We start from the raw sequence: 19,393 nt of genomic DNA on the forward strand, positions 1-19,393 counted from the left end.
CCACTAGCTAATTGGCCCTTAATACTGTTCTTGGGCTCAGCAATTGCATATCTAGCCAAGACAGGCTGTTGAATTATTTGCAAAACACCTCTAGTATTGGGAGGTTTGAGGTCAAGTCATTTTTTGACATGAAATATGTTTCACCAGGGAAGTGGTGTTGTGCAGCTGGATACACGTCCAACAGAGCAGAAGGGCGGGCGATTCAAGGCACCAGACTGAGTGGTGAGTCACAGCAAGAAATACAGATAGATGTTAATATAAAGCATTTCATTATTTTCCCTGCAAGGAGTGCCAATTATACAGAACCTATTTCATGGTAGCACACAACCTTGTGTCCTGAGTGTAGACAGTCACAGAGGTGCTCTTCTGGCTTCATTGTTACCTGAACAATGCAGTCTATGGAGCTCATGGCACACAGGTTTTACCCACCATGCCAGCACCTGATAGTGAGATAATCAGTAGTAAATTATCTCCTAACCACATCTGTTCCGAATAATATTTATTACTGAAAAGTTTATATGTTTTCCCCTTGTTTTACTCACCGATAAACATTAACCTCAATTGGTCCTACAAGATACATACCTCATCATGATGGGTAAAGCCTCCATTAATGATATGCTCACTTTACAGCTCCAAAGTGGTCTAATTACAAATAAAAAGATTTCACTGCTTAACAGCTGATTCAAAGTGTTTGAAAGCTAAAGGCTGTGAAGTTTGGTTTGGTGCTAGCAGAAGGTGCCAGACTGACAGCACCACACAGCCCCTGTGCAGAACAAGTGCAATAATATAGCTGCCATCCTCAGTACAACTTGCTGTCTTTGTGTTGTGATGGTTTTTACTTGACAATGTGGAAGCACAAGGGTGCCACAAACGTCCCACAGCTGATATCTGGAGGGAGTCTGTGCACTCTAAGGGCTGTTGTGCTGGTTGGCGCTGGAGAGTCCTGCTGACATCAGTCAGAGCTGGGCTAGGTGGTAGCCTGACTTTAGCTGGAAGATGTTTTGGGAGCTGCATGGTTTATACTTAAGCCTTTTACAGCACAGGTAATTATTACTGTTACTCATCTCTCTGGATTCTGATACTACTGCAAAATATCTGCTGCATGGTGCATTACACCCAAATCTCCTCACTCAGATTTACCAGCGTGAAAGAATGACACAAGCTTGAAAATTTGGCTAGTTCTGAAGGTCGTCTGGACTGTTACAGCCAGCTGCCAGTTACACTGGAGGAGCATAAAATCCAACCAGGGCAGTAAATCAGGGTGTTAGTGCTGCTAGGTGTCAGTAAAACTCCCTGCACAGCTCATTGTGCTGCAGCGGGGTGCAGTGCAGCCACTACTGCCTAGAGGATGCCTGTGTGACTGGTGCAGATGCATGTGGATGCAGCGACAGTGACAGATCTGCTACCTACCGGGGCAGCCTGCAGCCTGCTCTGGGGAGTTGTCACCAGGGCCCTTCTGAAACCGCGCCCCTCAAGATAGGAGGAAAAGCCTCGTTCTGCAAGGAACAGTGAACTTCTGGAGGTGGTTATCACCTACGTTCTTCCTAAAACACTGTAACTTGCTTATTTTGGATGTTGTAAATGCAGGCTTCTTGTATGTGCCTGTACTTTAACTTGACTTGAGGTAAAGGTGATCTCAGGGTGACTGGGTAAGCGGGAGGCATTCCTCACCTGTTGGTGTGGCAAAGTAATAAAGGGGATGGTGGGGCAGTCCAGCAGTTTCCCACTTCCCAGCAAGTGCTTCCCAGGTCCTGCATGGACCAGGAGGAGGGCTGGGATCCTAGAGCCAGGTGAGCTTTCCAGTGACAAATAGATGGGCAGGAGTTTGGGTGAAGAATAGACAGCTCTGGAGGTCCTCAGAGTTTGTCACAAACTTGGCATTATTAGCAATATTTGTTCACTAAAAGCTTCCTTTACCAACCCTGTGAATTCTGTGCTCTATGAGACCTGCAAAAGAGGAATTCTGCACCTCTTTCATCAACGTTGCTTGTGAGGGTCTCTCTCCTATTAAGCCCAGGGACTCTGAAATCATTCCCTCTGTTTTTTTAGGTTCACTTGTCTAATGCTATGCCTTGGAGCCCATGTAATGCAGTGGGAGGACTCCAGATGACTTTCAGTGGGAGTGCATCAGGCCTGTTAATAAGTGAAGCTCTGACTCTCTCTTGATTAGTTCTTTATCTTCAAATCATAATATTAAAAAGCTGAGGGGGAAGATGAAAGATAATCTTTTTGTGGCTGTTTTTCAGTTAGCTTTCACACTGGCAGGTTAGGCAGCAATGAAAATATAAACTGCCTTCATTTGTCCCATCTGTTCTCATCCAGCCTGTCACTGTACCCTGCGTGAGGCACTACGCACTGCATGTTCTTAGTTTTCAAGACCAAGGAATAAATGTTCTGGAGTGTTGCTCATCTGATGTTACACGAGGCTAATGAAATATTGAGCACATGCTTCACCACATACACAGCCAATAAAGGAGGAATTTTCAGTTGGAAATACTTCAAGTCATCCGTATCTGGGAGGCTGCTCTCCTGAAGGTGCAGGCTCTCAGCAGCGCTGAGGTATTGCTGCAGCTTTTAGAAATACAAATAGAGGGGAGAACACGTGCTGGAAAGCAGCAGCATCTCTGAGGCAGAGACGGGTTTGTTGCGTGTTTCCTGGAGAAACATCTGGTTTTCAGAGCTGCTTGTTGAGTTCAGTGCTGCTTACTGTAAGGAAGGGTAATCTGCACAAAGAATGTCTAAGAGCATGAAACCCCCTGGTCCCAAGCAATGTAAGGCTGCTGAAATCCCTGAGGTCAAGCAGGGGGAATTCCTATACAAGAAATCAGTTGGTTCAGTTGGAATAAGCCTCATTCCTGTTCCCTTGCTTGGCCTTGCTCAGTTGTGGTTAAATGAGGAGAGCGAAAGATAATCATCTGATAATCTTGCTGTTGACAGGCAGTGGAACGGGTGGGAGCCCTGGCTTGTCCTTTTACTAATGCCAGCTGCAGGGATGGGTCCAGCACTTGGGAAGAGAAATAAAATGTTCCACAGCCTAGAAAAGGTCCAACAAGGTGGCTGTTCCACCACCAAGTGCTGTCTGGAGAAGACCTGGAATAGTCAGTCTGTTTGCTCATTGTCCCTGTGCTCCTGGTTCAGACAGCCAAATTGCCCACCACGAGAGAGAGAAAAACTTTTCTCAGTAGTTGATTGCATCCATTAGGAAAGACATCCCAGGTGTAGCATGTGATTTCTGGTTCAGCCCCCCAACCTACTATACCAGAGCCTTTGTTTTGATACGGGAGACCTGGCACAAGGGAGGCTAATGCTTCATGCTGCTGCCCTGTATCTACCACTGTCACCATAGTTGATCCCAGTTATTCTGGGATCTTTGCTCCTCTAGTTCCTGGATTTTGTGCCATGCCACAAACAAGTCAAATTTAAAACTATTTATGTGTAAACCAGAAATCTTTTCCACAGCAGGTAGAAGGAGACTGCTAATGAAGCCAGCGTGCTCAATTACTGTCGTATGTCGCGAAAGTTTTCCTGTTCATATGGATAGATAGTTTTTCCATCAGACCTTAACCCCTATAGTAGTAGCAAAAACAGAACTCTGGGCTTAGTATGTTCTTCTTAAGCTACAGGTTACTGCTGCATTCTGGTTCTTGTCACCCTGGTGTTTAGCCCTGTGACTACACTTTAGGTTAGTATGTTGATTTATCCAGACATTAGATAAATAGAGTTTATTTAGGATTGAATATTCAGTTGTAAATAGAATGTGCTACTTATTTTTCAAAGTCCATCACATATTGGCTTTGTTACAGATTTATCCCTAACACGTGAATAAGCACTGAACTGCAGTTAGCCAAGCTACTGTTTCATTGCTAAGAATACAACTTGATTACTCATTTAACACTTCCTAACTTTCTAAAGTCACAGCTACATTCAAAGTGTTTCAAGGTCTGTTGCTCATTCCTCATTTTTCCATTAGCCTCTTCCCATCACCTCTAATAAATTACTATTTAGGCTCCTACATATAAGATGCTTTCATCTCTGCCATACTGATTTCAGGTATGCAGTTGCCCTGTAGGATATGCTCCATTTTGCCTCTGTCATGTCTCTAACGCAGTAATTTGGTATTGTAGTAGGAAAAGCTGCATTAAATTTTCTAGGCAATACCTAAAGTACCGTAAGTGGCCCTGTTCTTTCTCTACAAGAGAAATACAGTTACTAGACAACTGTGTGAATTTTACTTGAGGTCCTACATGTTCTTCTGTATGAACAAGTGACAGTTCTGAGCAGGGAGACCCTCCAAAGTTTGCGTCAGTTAGTCGGTGTCATAACATGATTTCTGGGGGCATTACATGGAGCCATGGCTTTCGCAGTTTAAAAAGTTGCCTAGCCCGAGTCACTAAATGATACCAATGCTGGCTATGTAAGCTTGACTTTACTCAGTGCATAAGACAGAAAAAAATCCATCACAGCAGTTGGAAATAAAGCACATACAATCACCAGTGCTTTTTCCTTTAGCCTTGCTACCATGTAACGTGCCTTGGGTGCAGGAGACATTAAAGCATCAACCATAGCATCTACAACTTCATTGCCATTAGGGCTTCCTTCGCTGAGGATGTTGTTGAAAAAGTTTGCCCGCTCTTGAACGTACTCCTTGTTGTAAACTGCCTTTTCCTCTTCGCTGAGTTCATTCCAAATCTCTTCGGCACTGACTGGTGGCTGGATTTTGGTAGAGCGTGCATAGTTTCCTGGCTGAATAATAGAGACCTACAAGCAAAATGTAAAACTTATCAAAATGCAATCAGTCATTCTGAATTCAATTAAATAACATAAACAATAAAACAGATCAAAAGCTTTCTGCAAACAGATTTCTTCCAGAAAATGCTGCTTTGTGGAAATTTTAACCTTGAAAACTTCACTGAAATCAAATATATTCCCGTGAAGCATTTACAGTTGCAGAGGTGCTTTATTCTGGTTTCCTCATTTCACTCTGGTATTAATGTTCTTGTTTTGACTACTCGGCATACCTTCACAGAATGCCCGAGTGCATCGTTGATTTGTATGGCACGCTTAGCAGTGTAAATGTTGTGACAATACTGAGGCAAAGCATTTCAGTATGACTTTGATGTCTCCAAGGTGGAATACTTTGGGTTTTTCACTCGGTGGCAAATCTTGCAATTGGCAAATTTTTGCCCCAATTTTGAACAAAAGGGGATGTTAAAGAAACTTAACAATTTCTGGGGAAAGAAGTGCCGTTTTCCCCAAGTGGGTGTAATTAAAAGGAAATAGGTATGGTTAGTACAACAAGTACAAAGAGGGCCAAAGGTCCTGCTCCAGTGAAGTCATTAGCAAATTTCCACAGATTTCTTTGCATGTAGACTTAAATTCAAAGTGTACAAAGCCTTTGCTGCTCAGCCTGTTTCCTTTGCATGTATTATTCTGCTGTTCTGCTGACTTCCAGGGAATTTCAGAGCAGGCTTGGCACTCACAGTGTGCACGCTTTTCCTGGAATACCTCAGCTAGCTGCTGGCTTGTTAAAACTGCTTGTGGATGTGCAAAGAAAACAAATAATCTCCGTGGCATTTAACTGACCTGATTCCTAGAGACTATAACAAAATGGGAGGAAGAACGGTGCTGAGCCATGTAAGAGACTTGGGGATCTGACAGACATTCTTTGGAAATCTGCATTAATTTCAAACCTTGATGCCCCCAGTCTGCCTTCCAGCCCATCTACCAGAGGCTGGGGCACCATCACCGGTACGTGCCGGGCTCTCATCCTGCCTGGCCACCAGCACCCTGCGTGCCAGCGCCAGAGCCACATGCAAACAGCAGGATGGGGTGCAGGTAGCCCCCTGAGAGACAGCACACACAGCTGGGAATGCCCGAGAGTGCCTCAGGCAGGTTTGCCACGGGGCATCTTGCAGAGCCCTCACTTTGGGTGCTCTTTTCAGCAGTGTTCTGTATTAGCCAAGCTAATCCCAATAGAAAACTTCCCACATTCATTTTAAAGAAAGGCTTTGAATAGTTTTTGGAGCTGGCTAGGAGATCCTATGCTTTTTTTTTTTTTTTTTTCCCTGATTTTCCTTAGGGTTTTGCTAGTGGAAAACACACTTTGTTTCCTGTATGCAGCCAGCTTGCCTGGCCAGAGTTCAGTGGGACAGAGCCATGGCTCCATCTGTCCCTTGCCACCCCTGGGCCACCATCTCCTGGCAGGAAGATGGGAGCAGCAGGGCCAGGGAAGGGAGCAAAGTGAAGAGGAAGCGTGTGTTCTGCAGGCTCTCTGCAGGGTAGGTCCCGCAGCAAAGGCCAGCCAGTGTCCTGCACACTGTGAGAAACAGAAAAATAATTTTCATAGATATTCTGGAAATGTTTGTCAGTCTGAGCTACCATATTGTGTGCTGGGGTTATTCTGGGGGTGGGAACAGTAAAAATCCTAAAATGACCACAGTAATTAACCTGTTAAACTAAGCTCTTCCATCCATTTGAGATTATCCTCAGCTAATCGATTCAAATCCTCATCATGCTGTGTGGTATTAGGATGTGTGAAATCACTTGCATTTTATATCATTTTATATTTATCCAAGAGGGGCACTTTATAGAGGCATAGCAGCAATTTCTTCCAACACAAAGCTTACAAACAGCACTCTACATGCTCTGTGCATGTAGAGAGTACACCAATGTAAATCTTCCAGGGAGGGCTTTCAGTGTTTCAGAAGTGTTTCAGCTGTGGAGTGACTCCAAGGAAAAAGCCCAGTAAAGCTACTTAGTGATCTAAGCTTCAGGTTTGACTATCAGTGTTTCTTAGGTAGAGCACTAAGAGCACTCTTACAGCCTCTTAGGTTAAGAAAATAAAAAATTGCTCTGCATGAATACTGCCTCTTGCAGTGTAGCTGTTCCCAGAAAAAAAATGAGCTTTTAAGCACTGATGTGAGAAGAGGGAGAGAGAAAAAAAACCCTAAGGTAGGTGACAAGCCTTCCTTCTTGCTGCACAGTGCTCACACCTGGGCTCTTTGCTCCTGCAGCTACCCTGGAGAAAGTTTCAGTTGCTTCATATTATTACAGGCTCTTCGCAGAGCGTGGCACTGCTCAGGCAGGCCTGTCTCAGAAAGTTTCTCCACTATAGAGGATATGGAGAAAGGGTGGAAGTCACAATGTTGTCACAGAGGTGGTCTTCCCTCAGCCTAAATTTCCAACCCCCCTCCATTGTTCGGTATTTTTAGAAGCTACTTGCTTCCTTCCCACAAAATAATGCATTTCAGCTCTGGAGGAAGATTCAGGAGTGAAATTCGTCCCTTTCTCATACAAAAAACAATGTTTGAAATAGCAGGAGGTTTCACGGAACAGCTGCTTATTGCATCACTTACCTGAACACCAAACTTCTTCATTTCCAGTCTTAAGGCATCACAAAATTTTTCAATAGCAGCCTTGGTCATAGAATAAATGCCATTTCCCAAAGCAAAATAGGCAATAATGCTGGACATGAAGACAATACGTCCTGGAAAGAACACAGTGAAAATAACTTTTCACTCTCAGTCTTTCAAACAGAATTGATTTACTGAAGTCTTCCGAACTGCTAGCAATGTGGTATTTAGCATGTTGCTATTTTACTGTGCAAGATGCCAAAGCTGGGCTGTGTAAATGTGCAGTCCCAGCAAAACAGTTCACTCAGCTCTGTAAAGCAGAGAAATTCATGCAAAAAAACTTCCTTCCATCTAGTGACAGATGCTGGACTAGACAAAGCATAACACATTCTCAATGTGCTGCTTATTCCTTCTGAGCCAATTGACTCAGATGACAGAAGATGAAAGAGATGGAAGCGAAGCATTCCTTTAAAATCTTTAGACTGAAAAATAGTAATAAAAGACTAGTAATAGGTGAAGAACTAGGCAGAGGAGAGCAGCAGATGATTTTCCTTTTGGTGGCTACATGACTGCGAATACCATCTTTTCTGTGCTAATGATGTCTCTGCTCTGAGTCCTGGCTTACAGCTGGGCATATAAAGTCCAAATCAGATTGTGCAGTGATGAGCTTCACCAGAGAAAGGTGACTTGACAAAGTGTGTGCAGCCTTACCCTGCCATGCTGTGACTTCCCTTTGTATTTCTTGCCAAGCGCCTGCATGCGTTAAGCAGCAGAGATTTCTCATTTGAGGCATTGGGCTATGGTCTGTTTCCATTGTTTACTTGTCAACTTCCATCAGATAGTCATAGCATAGAGTAAGAGATGTGTGAATGTGGTGTATATACTTATATATAATACATACAAATACTAGAGGTGAGAGAGAGCGTCTTCATAGCTAACAATTGAGAAAACACAGTAGCATTCCTACTGCTGCCACAGATGCAGAAGACATCTGGGTTCCAGACCTGACCAAATGGTGTGGGGCTATCAGAAGGGTATCGTGGGAATGCAGTGAACTCTGTCATTCTGAGTTAGGTTCCCTGCCTTCCTACACAGCATCTGGGCTAAGTCTTATATGCGACAGTGGGAGAGGGATGACCAGCTTGTTGATCGAGATGCTGCATCAGCTGGCCTCACCATCTGGGAAAGCTATGGGGGAATGGTGCTCCTCTCTGAGTTAGATGCATGGTTCTAGGCTGGAGGGAAATACCCCCTGTACAAGTACCAATAACCTTGAAGCTTTACTTGGAACAGTCGCCCATCCTGAAATGGCAGCCAGCCCCTTCCACAGGGACACGGCCGCTGGATAAGAGACAGTAGGATGACCACTGCCTCCTTTTTCCACTCGCTAAGCAATGTGGGGCATGTACCCAGGAGGCGGGACACATCATTTAACTTCTCTCTTTGCCTAAGGTAACTGAAACCTGGCTTTCCCAGGAGAATGCTGGGAGTTATCACAGAGTTTTAGGGCATCACAGAGTTTTAGCATTTAGTAAGACATCACAGAAAGAAAGCGATGTCTTCTCATGTAATAAGCACATAATATGTCTGCTGTTTCCCACTGGGTACATTCTTTTACAAAAACACGTCCAGCTTGCAGTATTTAAAGGCTTCTTTTTTTCTTGCATCAAAATATCAGCCAAAGGCAACCAAGCAGGAAGAAGCAAAGTAATGAAAACGAGGATCCTTTCATCTTACCAACGTTGTGTGTAACAGTGACCTCTGGGGATTCCAGACGAGAGCTAGCCCCTACCGGGCTTGATGCCGTGCACGCACAGTGGAACAAATCCTTGCCTTAAAGAGCTTACAACTTAAACAGGCAAGCTAAGCAAAAGGGGGAGAAAGGAAAAGGGTATCTTTGTTTCCCAAATAGAGGTGGGGACAAGTAAGGAACAAACTGCAAAGCAACTGAGACATGCTGCAATGCTGTAGAGAGCTATTTGAACCATTTCTGATCAGAAGAAAGGGCAAAGCACATGCGTACGGAGGTTCATGCAAACACATTTATCCCATTTGCTACCCATGCATCTCTGTATGGCACTGTTTCACATACTTGGGAGTTTCCTGCCCTAGGCCATAGGATCTTGCTAGGCCTGGAACTGCCAGCGGGATGGCTCTAGTTTACCTCTGGAGGATCATCCTTCCTCTCCTGATCGCCACACACTAAAACAGTGAAGCCTAAATAAAAAAGTTAAACAGGAGATTATTGTATTATTTTTTTCCTAATTGGCAGTGCTTACAAAGCCTTGCCTGAGCTTCATATCCTGCTGTAAGCATTTTTTTTTCTCTCTGTTTTGAGTCAAATACTGAGACAATTCCTTGTTTGTAAATAGTGGGGGTTTTATGTATCGCAAAGCCAGAATCTGTAAGGGTTCTTTTCTCCTTATGACTTTACCCTCTTTTCAGGATCAAGTTGCTCTTTCAGGCCACACAGAAGGAAGCTGTCATTTCAGTTCAATGAGAGACAATTAAGGCTTCTTTTATAGGTGCTACATTACCCTGATTATAGTAAGCTAATTATTCTACAACTCTAAATAACAGTGGATTAGCATTACCCTTGTATTTCCTCAGAAGGGGAAGAAATGCCAGGGTTGTCCTGATGCTCCCAAGAAGATTCACATCTGTAAATTTTTCATATTTTTCCATAGACAGCCATCCTGTCTCACCAAATGTTGATATTCCTGCATTGTTCACAAGCCCCCAAAAACCTGAAGAAGAGAAATGTCTTAGCAAGCATCTTTTACAGAAAAACAACCACCTTTAGGTGACCAACCAACATGAGTGATCTGAAGCCTTGAAAGCAATTTTTCAGTTGCATTATCTTTTTGTCTTTTCTACTGATAAGCACAGGCATGTTTTGTTTAATGAAGGAATGTAATTGTGGCCATTAGCTGGACAATATAAGTCTCAGTGCTATTTAATAATCACTCACTTTATAGTCTTCTTAAGTTATTTATGAATAACATGATCTGGGAGACTACTTATTACTGCCAATGTGGTGTATCATGCTATTTTAATTACTTGAATCCCACTGTGTGCTACGAGCAGCTTTGTGAAAATTACATTAAGCAGTCTAAAGGCTAAGGGGTAATATTTTCAAAGTGCCTGACTAATTTAGGAGCCTACATCTTGGCTCCTTTTCCAGGAGGCTGAGCATCAATTCCTTCTGAAATCAGCCACAGTCGGGTACGTGGGCACAGCACTGGGTGATGTAACCAAGCAAGGTCGGCAGCCCTAGCATTTTCTGGATTTTGTGCCTTGGCTAGCTCTATTCCCCAGGTAACAACAGGGCTTGGCACGAGGAGCCCAGCCCCTGAAACACAGTAAGATTTCAGCATTTTCCAGCAGATCTTTACAGGCAGCGGAGCTTGTTCTGACCCAACTCTGCACCGAGCCCTTTAGCCCAAAGCCATAGACTGTTTCATGTGAGCACTGCGCAGAACCCCGGCTGTTGGACGTGCTTTTTGTCGGAGAGTGGTGGTGCTGGCAGTTTGGAGCTGACATGCTGCCTAAACGCTGATGAAGCCATGCTGACTTTTCTGGCCCACAGAGCACATAGCTGCAGGCGTGTGGTGAAGCAGTGACACGGTGCTTCTGGAAACACTGCTGTTTCTGTTCTCAAATCCTGACTAAGGGTATTTCTAGGTGAGCAGAGGGGTAATTAAGAAGTACATGGAGTTGCCTGAGAAATAGATAAGTTTACTATTTTAAGAGGTGTTGTGCATGTCTGTTTGAGGCAAATGACTGTTTTCTGATGCTTTCCACAGGACCTCCAGGTCTAGGTTTCTGGTGAGGCAGTGGGTAACTGCGCCCCTCTTCCTTCCTCTGGCCGGAGAGTCTGTGTGTGATGTCTCCTGTACCCATGGGGGCAAAGATGCTTGCAGGAGGCCTTTGGTCACCCTGGAGAAGGTGCTGCAGAACCCTTGGGCTGACCTCTTTTCTTTCTGAGCTTGTCTGACAAAGCTCCTGTGATGGATTCACTGTATCTTGGTCCTTCCAGAGCCCTGCCAAGAAATGCTAATACAGGAACTCATTCATAGCAATAGTTAAAGCTGAAATGGACAATTTTCTAGAATTAGTTTGTAAAACAGAGCTCTGTAAGATCTCCTAACACATATATACTACAAGAGACCCTTCTTTCCCATGCCGTTGCCCTGTTGTTCCAGGCCTTCCCATCATTCCTTGGCTTTATTTCCCCATCTTAAAATGGAACCAGCACCCTGGAACTGATCCCCTTGTAAAATGCTTCAAGATCAATGGATTAGCATCCTCTGGAAGAGCCAATTATCAATAGTTGTAGTCGCTTGCGATCTGATCTGCAGATGGACTGAGTAGATGCATACCCCATCTGTTTCCACTTAAGGCTGCAGGTATCCGTACTCAGGTTTATTTTTAAATAAGCTAACTCTAACACAACGCAATCTAAGGCCTAACAGCATGGCCAGAGCTGTTCCTTGATCTTCTGAGCTTTACCTTTTCTAATTAAAAAAGTCATCTTGCTTTTGCTACTGCATCCTGCACAGCGCAGCGAGAACACTTGCTCCGTGTACCCCAGGATTCATTAGGACTTCAGAAATATGGCCATTGGACTTGAAGAGATTGATTTTCTTCCTGTTTCTCTGAACTATGAAATGCAGAATTTGGTTTGCAAGGCAAAAGTTTTCTCTTCAGCCACTTGCCAGCTTTCTCTCGAGCACTTCAAGAACTGAAGGCTGTTAGTGGGGAGGCTAGCCCGTGTGTACAAACAGGCAGGATTCACAGAAAAAAGGCTCCCTCTTTCTTTGCAGTGGCCGGATCAAAAGTCAAGAGAAGAAAAAGTGGCTTGAGTTAAACTGAAACAGACTCTTTTGAGGAAAAGATTAAGTGAAACATAAAAAGAGCCTTTGCTTGGGGTCAGCTCAAAGCATTTTATTTGGCCTCAAGTGAAACATACTGTTCCTCAGCAGAATGTTTTAGCATCTCCAAATGGAAAATTTTCTGAAGTTTTCTACAAATTTTTCTGACACTACTGTGTATGAATCAATTTGCCAAATTCTACCCAAATAATGAGCAGTTCATTATTGCCACATACTGTTTTTTTTTCAGAAAATTTACTATCACATGAAAAACAACCTGTCCAGCTGTGTAGTAAGGTTACTTGAATCAGCTTTGGTCTTCCTTTCTTGAAACACTTCAGGTGAAAAATAATGCTATAAACCTGCCTGCAAAATACTTTGTGTATTTGCTTAGACAAGTGCAGCTTGGGGAACCTGAGAAATACAGTCCTTAGAGAGAAATTACCAAAAAGCCTGCAGTGTCCCCAGCGGTGGCCTCCTCTGGGTGGAACAGGCTCCCTGTTCCCTGGGTGCCTGATTCTGTACGGAGATTCCCAAGTACCACATATCACACGCACGTAAGGCTTTGCTGAATCCTGACATGCTGAATCCTGACATCCTTCCGCAAGGGGGAAGGGGTCCCAGGTGGCAGTTTTCAGGCATGATTTCCAGCCTAGGGTCTGGTCAGATGCAGGAGGATTTCCTGTGTTCATGTTAACAACAGGATCCCTGGGAGAAATCCAGAGGCAGTCTGCAATATACAAGTGTAATGGCCATAAGAAAGCTCAAGGAAGATCTGAAGATCTGTGCATCTAGTGAAAGCCTTCTGCTCTGGATGTCCTGACATCCAGATCTCCTTGGTAGAGCTTGATCGAGTCTTTCATACCCAGAGCCAGTCAATTCACTGCCTCCTAGAAGGACACGGCACAAGTGAGACTGAACAGCCGAAGGAAAGAGACATCGCATTTTCTCAGAGTGCCCGTGCACAGACACGGTAGGAAAAAGCAGCTGGTGTTTGATCTGGAAGGCAAAATTTGCTCAGACTGCCAAAACAGAACTCAGTCCAAGCAGGGGTTAGGAAGAGGGGTGTCAGACTACAGCAGGCAGGGAATAAATAAACTGGAAAGCAGAACTGGATGTCAAAGAGATTTTCGCTGATCTCTGTGTTGGGAAAATGGATTCTGAGGACAAAGATTAAGACAGAGAGCAGGGGATCTAAAGAATCACTTTAGGAAACCTAACTTAAGATTAGTGAGGCTTTCAGGAGAACCCTAGCTCTTGCATAACCTCCCAGATAATTTCCATGTCAGTGCACGTTGGCCAAAAAGCACAAATCCAAAGTCCGTGTCTAGGCCCAAGAGGTGCCTGATGTTTTTCCAGAAACTCTTCCAAGTTTTCTTCCTGTTCAAGTCAATCAAGCTGTGTGCTTGCAAGACACATTTCTGTGCATGTTCACATTTCTGTGCAGGTGCCTGCACACAGGTAATATCTGAAGTCAGCCACATTTTCTAAACTTGAAAGTCTGTTCTTGATTTCACTGCTCTTTGGAGTTTCTTATCTAAACTGGGGCCATGCCAAAATGCCATCAAATCATTTAACTGCTTTCTCACTGTTTCGGTACATCTTCAAAAATATCAGGCTGAAATGGATTGCATTAAGCCCGCAGGTGGCTGACATTGTTCCTTTTTGACCACTTTTGGAATGACACGGGAGTGGTTTAGTGATCCGAAGTTAGATTCCACCATGATGTGACGTATTTAACATCTTTGGTACTTGAGTGAAACTGATCGGAGTACAAACGGCATAAAGAGAAGAGAGGGAACAGCCCCTGAAGAGATCCTAGTGGCTCTGGTGACCGAGGACTCTTTCTCAGTTTCTGCAGGGAGCCGCTGAGCAGAATTATCCTGAGCTGAGGGAGGGGTTGGAGTGGCAGAGCCGGAGCTGGTCAGCAGGACTTAGAGGCTGGCCCAGACATACAGACCCCGTCCAGTAACTTTTGTAATAGTAGATGCTTCCATAGCTTTTTAAGTAAGCTAACCCCTGATTTACTATTGGAGTAAATCATGCTGATTTGCCTTTGACACAACCCACTGAATTTCTGCTTCGGTTTGAGTGGTTTGCACAAAAACGAAGAGCAGATTTGTAGCTGACAAATGCCTTCTTAAAACAGTCTACTGGACTCATCACCTGCTCTTTTTCTCCCTTTTACAAGTGTCTGACAGGTGCCTGATTTTCGGCGTGGTTGGTCTCATGCTGTAGGCCCTGTCTGCTCTATGATCCACTAGGGAAAATGCCCGAAGGTTTCGCTGCAGGGAGTTCCTTAACCAGAGGGACCGCACGGCCCATGCTCTGCTGGCCACCCTTTGGGAACCTTTGGGTAGCAGATAAACTGCTCTTTACAGCCGCATACTTTTCTCACCTTCTAGGTACTTTCAAAACATAAATGCAATTATCAGTGGTTCAGAATTCTCTTTCCAGTGGGGGGAAAAAATAAAAAAAAAATAAAAGAATCTTTGACCCAAATGTAAATAAATTACAATTACTGTCTTTATCAAATCAAATGGCTCATTTGAGAGTTAACCTTTAGATGAATCATTAAATTGAAACTGTTCTCATAAAGTTAAAATACCAAAGAAAACACATCTATTTTCAGAGATGCCAAGAAGGAACATCCCTACTGATTTTTTTGCATAAAGACTGTAGAGTATCCTTACAGTTTCATTACGTTTGAGATAAAAATATTTATGCCCATGTACTTTATAAATTGTGAAGACAACTTGTGGCATTCACTCCATTAATATCAGGTATTAAAATAACTCCTTTGCACCTTCTTATTTAATAAACCTAGGAAGAAGACTACTTGATAATTGGGAGTTTTCCCAAATGGCATATGTTCTATCGGGATCTATGAAACTATGATCTCCTTTCTGCCTTTGCAGCATACCCTCGCGATGTTGCAGCAGAAAAGCTGACCACCAACAGGACAAGGTTTCCTAGGGACCGTGCTCTGTCTGCGTGTGCCGAGCGCTGCGCTGAGGGTATATGGGCTGGGCCGAAAGCCCCTCTCTGTGCACAGAGTGCGTGCACAGCATCCACACTGCTGCACAGCTCACGTCCTCCCCGGCCCCTCCACCAAGCCCTGATGTCTCTGGTGAGATTTGCCTTGCTCTGAAGGCATGTCCACATGCCTAGAAGCAGCAAGGGCAGCCAGCAGGGTGTCCTGAACTTTGACTCAATAGTCTACATGCTAGCATGAGCATGGCCATTGCATAAGGCACCAGAGCCACAGGATAAATTATCTGTAACCCAGAGTTTGAGGTGATGCAGACCCTGCGCCCCCTCTGGCTCTAAGGGCTTTTGTAAGTCATCTGCATTGGCCCTACAGCTTGGAGGGCCCCTGAGGAAGGCTCTGCCTCTTAATCAGATAAGGTCAAGATCAACCATAAATACACATCCTTAATGAGCAGCGTGGAGGTTTCTTCTTACATCACCTCTCATTTCAACCCATTCCCAAGGTGCTAATGAACCAGGCAGGGAGTGGCCTTGTGTGTCATCCTCACTCTGCATGCTTTATTCTCCACTTGTATTCCCTGTGTGAGCAGGGACTGCTCGTCTGTAATTGAGGGAATCGTGTGATCTCAGTAAGTGTGCCTGACCCACGTGCGTCCCTCGGTGTTACAGCGGGTGACGTTTGCCCTGATGTAAACATGGCCCTTTTGTGCGTACCGCGTCGCATGTTCTCATTTAGGATTTAGGTTGCCTACACTTACTGTGCAAGCTGAAATCTGTCCGTTCTTGGTGTATGCTCCTCACAGGGTGCAAAATTGCCAGCTTTCCTTCCAAGTAAGCGTTCCCTGGAGCAGCTTAACAAACCTCAAGTTGTACCGAGAGGCAAGGGGTGCAGCAGCTGCCCTCTGCATGTCCTCATTCACTCTCTCACAAACCATGCCTAGGAAGGTGCCACCACCCCCACCGCCTCCCGTGCAGGCACACTTCAGGTTCTTTGCCGCGTTCCCTGGCGTTTCCCCCTGCCAGCAACCCAGGGGGACCCAGGGGGATCCCTGCCCCTGGCATTTCCCCCGCTGCCAAACCCAGGACGCGCCCCCCCGGCTCACCGAAGCCGCGCCCTTCCCCATCGCACCGCACGCAGCCCCGGGGCGCGCACTGCCCCAGCACCCCGCTCCCCTCTGCCAGCCTCCCGCTGCCCCGGCTCGGGTCCGGGGGCTCCCGCCGCTCACCTCGCTCGGGCAGGTGGCTCAGCACCAGCTCCTTGGCCGCCTGCACGTCGCGGCCGCAGGTCACATCCAGCCGCAGCACCCGCAGCCGCCCGGCCCCGGCGGCCGCCTCCCGCTGCAGCCGCCGCGCCCCGGCGCCGCCCGGGCAGAGGCAGCCGGCGAACACGGTGAAGCCGAGGCGGTGCAGGCGCAGCGCCAGCAGGTGTCCGAAGCCGCTGTCGCAGCCGGTGATGAGCACGGCCCGGCCGGCAGGCTCCAGCCGCGACGCCCCTCGTCGTCCCAGCAGCAGCACCAGCAGCAGCAGGGCGAGGAGGAGGAGGAGGGCTGTGACCCACATGCTGCCCCACCGTACCGTGTGGGTCCCAGGAGGCGGCCGGCAGGGGGTGCCCCCCCCTTCAAGCACCGCCCTCGGTCCAGGCGGGGTCTCCGGGGGGTTCCCCCGCCGAGCTGCCCGCCCGCTGCCCAGGGATGGTGGCTTCACCTGCCCGGCGCTGCTCGGCTCCAGGTAGCTCCTGGCCGCATCGGTAGGGTCAGAAGGGAGCTGGAGTTGCGCCGGAGCTCCCATGGGCAGTTCAAGGTGTCCTCCAAGTGTTTGTAGACACTGCGAGAGATTTTGGCCCTAGGGCATGAAATGAAAACATCACAAGTGTTTCAGGATCCATGGGATCGGGATTTGTAATCCAGCATCGTTGTTATGCTCTAGTTGACCTGTTAAGTGAATGGGGTTTGCTGTGGTGCAGGTCTGTGTCTGCTGTGCTGTGTCAAGGGGTGCCTATAGGCACTGCTCGGTGGGGACTCCGTATCTGTTTCTAACAGTCCTACTTTGCTGAGCAAAGATCCCCGAGTGCCAAGACTACAGGAGACGTTCGGTTAGGCAGTGTGTTCTCTGCCCTTTCTTTCATCTGAGAAACTCTCCAAGCAGCTATTGGAAGGGAAGGTATGTCATATCTGCCTCCTCTGAGTAAAATGAAGTGCTTGAAAGAACCAGGTGACTTTATCACCGACTGTGAGTTAAAGCGGGCCTGTAAAAAATACAAAGAGTCATTCATCGACATATAGACAGCATCAGAGGAAGCAGCTGGACTTAATACACGCAGGGATGTTCCTAGGCATTTGCCTAATTTGCATCCCTGTAGCTCCACAGCCAGCCTTGTTCACATTTAGGAGTTTGTCCGTCAAACAGGTATCGCCTGTCTCCGGCCATGGCAGGGGTGTTCCAGAGTTGGCAGAGCCTTGCTGGGCATGAGTGTCCAAAAACGGCACTTGTCCCTGGAGGCAGCCACATTTATGTTTGTGTTGGGATCCCTTTGTGCTGATACAGCATGTTTCGAATGAAGGCGAAACTAAGGAGTTTCTCTTTTCTAAAGAGAAACTGAGTAATTATTGTTTAAGTCTCTTTTCCATGGGCCAAGGCATTCACGTCTATTTATTGTATTTCCCTGCAGATCTGCCAATATTTACTTGGGCTGTAAGCTGTTTTGTGCCATCTCTTTGCACTGTTCAGGTCCTCAGTAGGCATGGCCTAATGGCACTTAACACCTGAAGTGGCTTGGAAAAGGAGGTTATGCTTTGCAGCTGGGAGACGAAGCAGGGAATGGAATAGTTAAACCCCAAAAGCTGTCTTGCTACCTGTCCTCTGCAGCACTTAGTTGCTCATGCTCCATCACACTGGGAGATGCTGCCCTTTTTTAGCCTTCAAAAGATCTCTCGATGTTCCGCAACCCCGAGTCAAAAAGCATTCTCTTTACATTTTAAAAATATTAGGCAACCCTCAAATTGTGAGAGTTGATAACCATCAGTCCTCCCTCCAGCTTCCCTGCCTGGTTCCTTCCCGCGTAAGAAGATGGGGAGGAACTCCAGCTTCGCCTCCTCCGTGCCTCCTGCCCAGCTCTCTTCTGCCTCCGCCAGCCTCTGTTCTCTCAGCTTTCTTGTCCTGTTAATAACCCGAGGATCACAGGCAGTGCCTAAAGCACTCTCCTAAAGCACAAAAGGTGACCCTCCTAACCTCTCAATCTTATGCTGTCTCTACTCCAAATAAATTTCAAAAGATATTAAAAATGCGGTGCACAAATGTGGCATGCTCTCATCTGAGAACAGGAGCAGTATGTTGTCAGAGCAACAGAATAATTTAGCCTGAAAGTTGTGGATGAGAACTGTAAAATATTATCCTGCCCGGTTAGAAACTTCTTGACTACCCAGTCCAGTCAAGGAGGCCACTTAGGTCTCCAGTACAGACTCGTTGCAGCTTCTCGGTTTGTTGGAATGCTTTTCTCTGGATGCATGTTATTGTGTGTGTGCATGTGATAATATGCAGGTTGAATTAATAACTCTGTGTTCTGTCTAGTATCCAAAATCCCATTTTCTTCTTTAGAACTCGTTTTCAGTAAAATCTCTACGATTTTATGCCTGTCTTAGTATGTTCTCCCTCCTGTGTAACTCAAGTCAGTTGTGGCTTTCCTGTCGCAAGTTTAAGGAAAGGTCCGGAGTTCAAGGAAAGAGGTGAGGAAGTGAAAGCTGCTGGAGGTTGGTACTGCTGGGGGTCTGAACAAGTCTGCGCCTAGATCATGGCCAGGTGCCTTCCCAGGAACAGCCCTTGCGAACCTTAAAGCTGTCCTCTGGGTCACCCAGTAAGTTTCACACTGTGAAATAACAAGTTGCTACAGTTAAAACAACAACAACAACAAGAGGCTTTCCTGAGGCTTCAAAATCTCTTCTCAGGTGACCAGATACAGTTAGATACAGTTAGGTCTACAAAGGTGCTGCACTGCTGAGGGTCACAGTGGCTGCCCTTCTTCCACACCCTGGAAAATCAGGCCACTTCCACAAATTGTGGCCAAATTATGCATGAAGGCATTTACCATTAGGTTCTTCTTGGAAAAATCAGTGCTCAGACCTTACTAATGCTATTAGTTACTGCTCTGAAGCAAATCAGATGGCAAAAAAATGATGCTGT

The 19,393-nt window shown here is 45.9% G+C and overlaps 2 protein-coding genes across 3 annotated transcripts in view; one reads left to right on the forward strand and one right to left on the reverse strand.

The window, feature by feature from the left end:
• LOC308192230 (uncharacterized protein) overlaps positions 1 to 19,393 on the forward strand; it is a 62,543-nt gene that overhangs the window by 37,218 nt on the left and 5,932 nt on the right. Inside the window, exon 3 of the mRNA XM_080585586.1 lies at positions 148 to 222. Coding sequence (XP_080441712.1) covers positions 148 to 222 — 75 coding nt within the window. The remainder of the gene's footprint in view (positions 1 to 147; positions 223 to 19,393) is intronic.
• LOC308192224 (D-beta-hydroxybutyrate dehydrogenase, mitochondrial-like) lies at positions 1,141 to 18,440 on the reverse strand. Of its 2 annotated transcripts, XM_080585571.1 has the most exons (4): positions 16,444 to 18,438; positions 9,947 to 10,099; positions 7,356 to 7,486; positions 1,141 to 4,758 (listed from the first exon to the last, which is right to left on the reverse strand). In XM_080585571.1, the coding sequence occupies exons 1-4, from the start codon at positions 17,003 to 17,005 to the stop codon at positions 4,411 to 4,413; spliced, it is 1,194 nt and encodes a 397-aa protein (XP_080441697.1). In that variant the 5' UTR covers positions 17,006 to 18,438; the 3' UTR covers positions 1,141 to 4,410. The 2 variants fall into 2 exon arrangements, with proteins under 2 accessions (XP_080441697.1, XP_080441698.1); XM_080585572.1 differs by lacking the exon at positions 9,947 to 10,099 and having other exon boundaries at positions 16,444 to 18,440.

This window comes from Anser brachyrhynchus (genome assembly GCF_964034855.1).
Source record: "Anser brachyrhynchus genome assembly, chromosome: 3".
NCBI lineage: Eukaryota > Metazoa > Chordata > Aves > Anseriformes > Anatidae > Anser > Anser brachyrhynchus.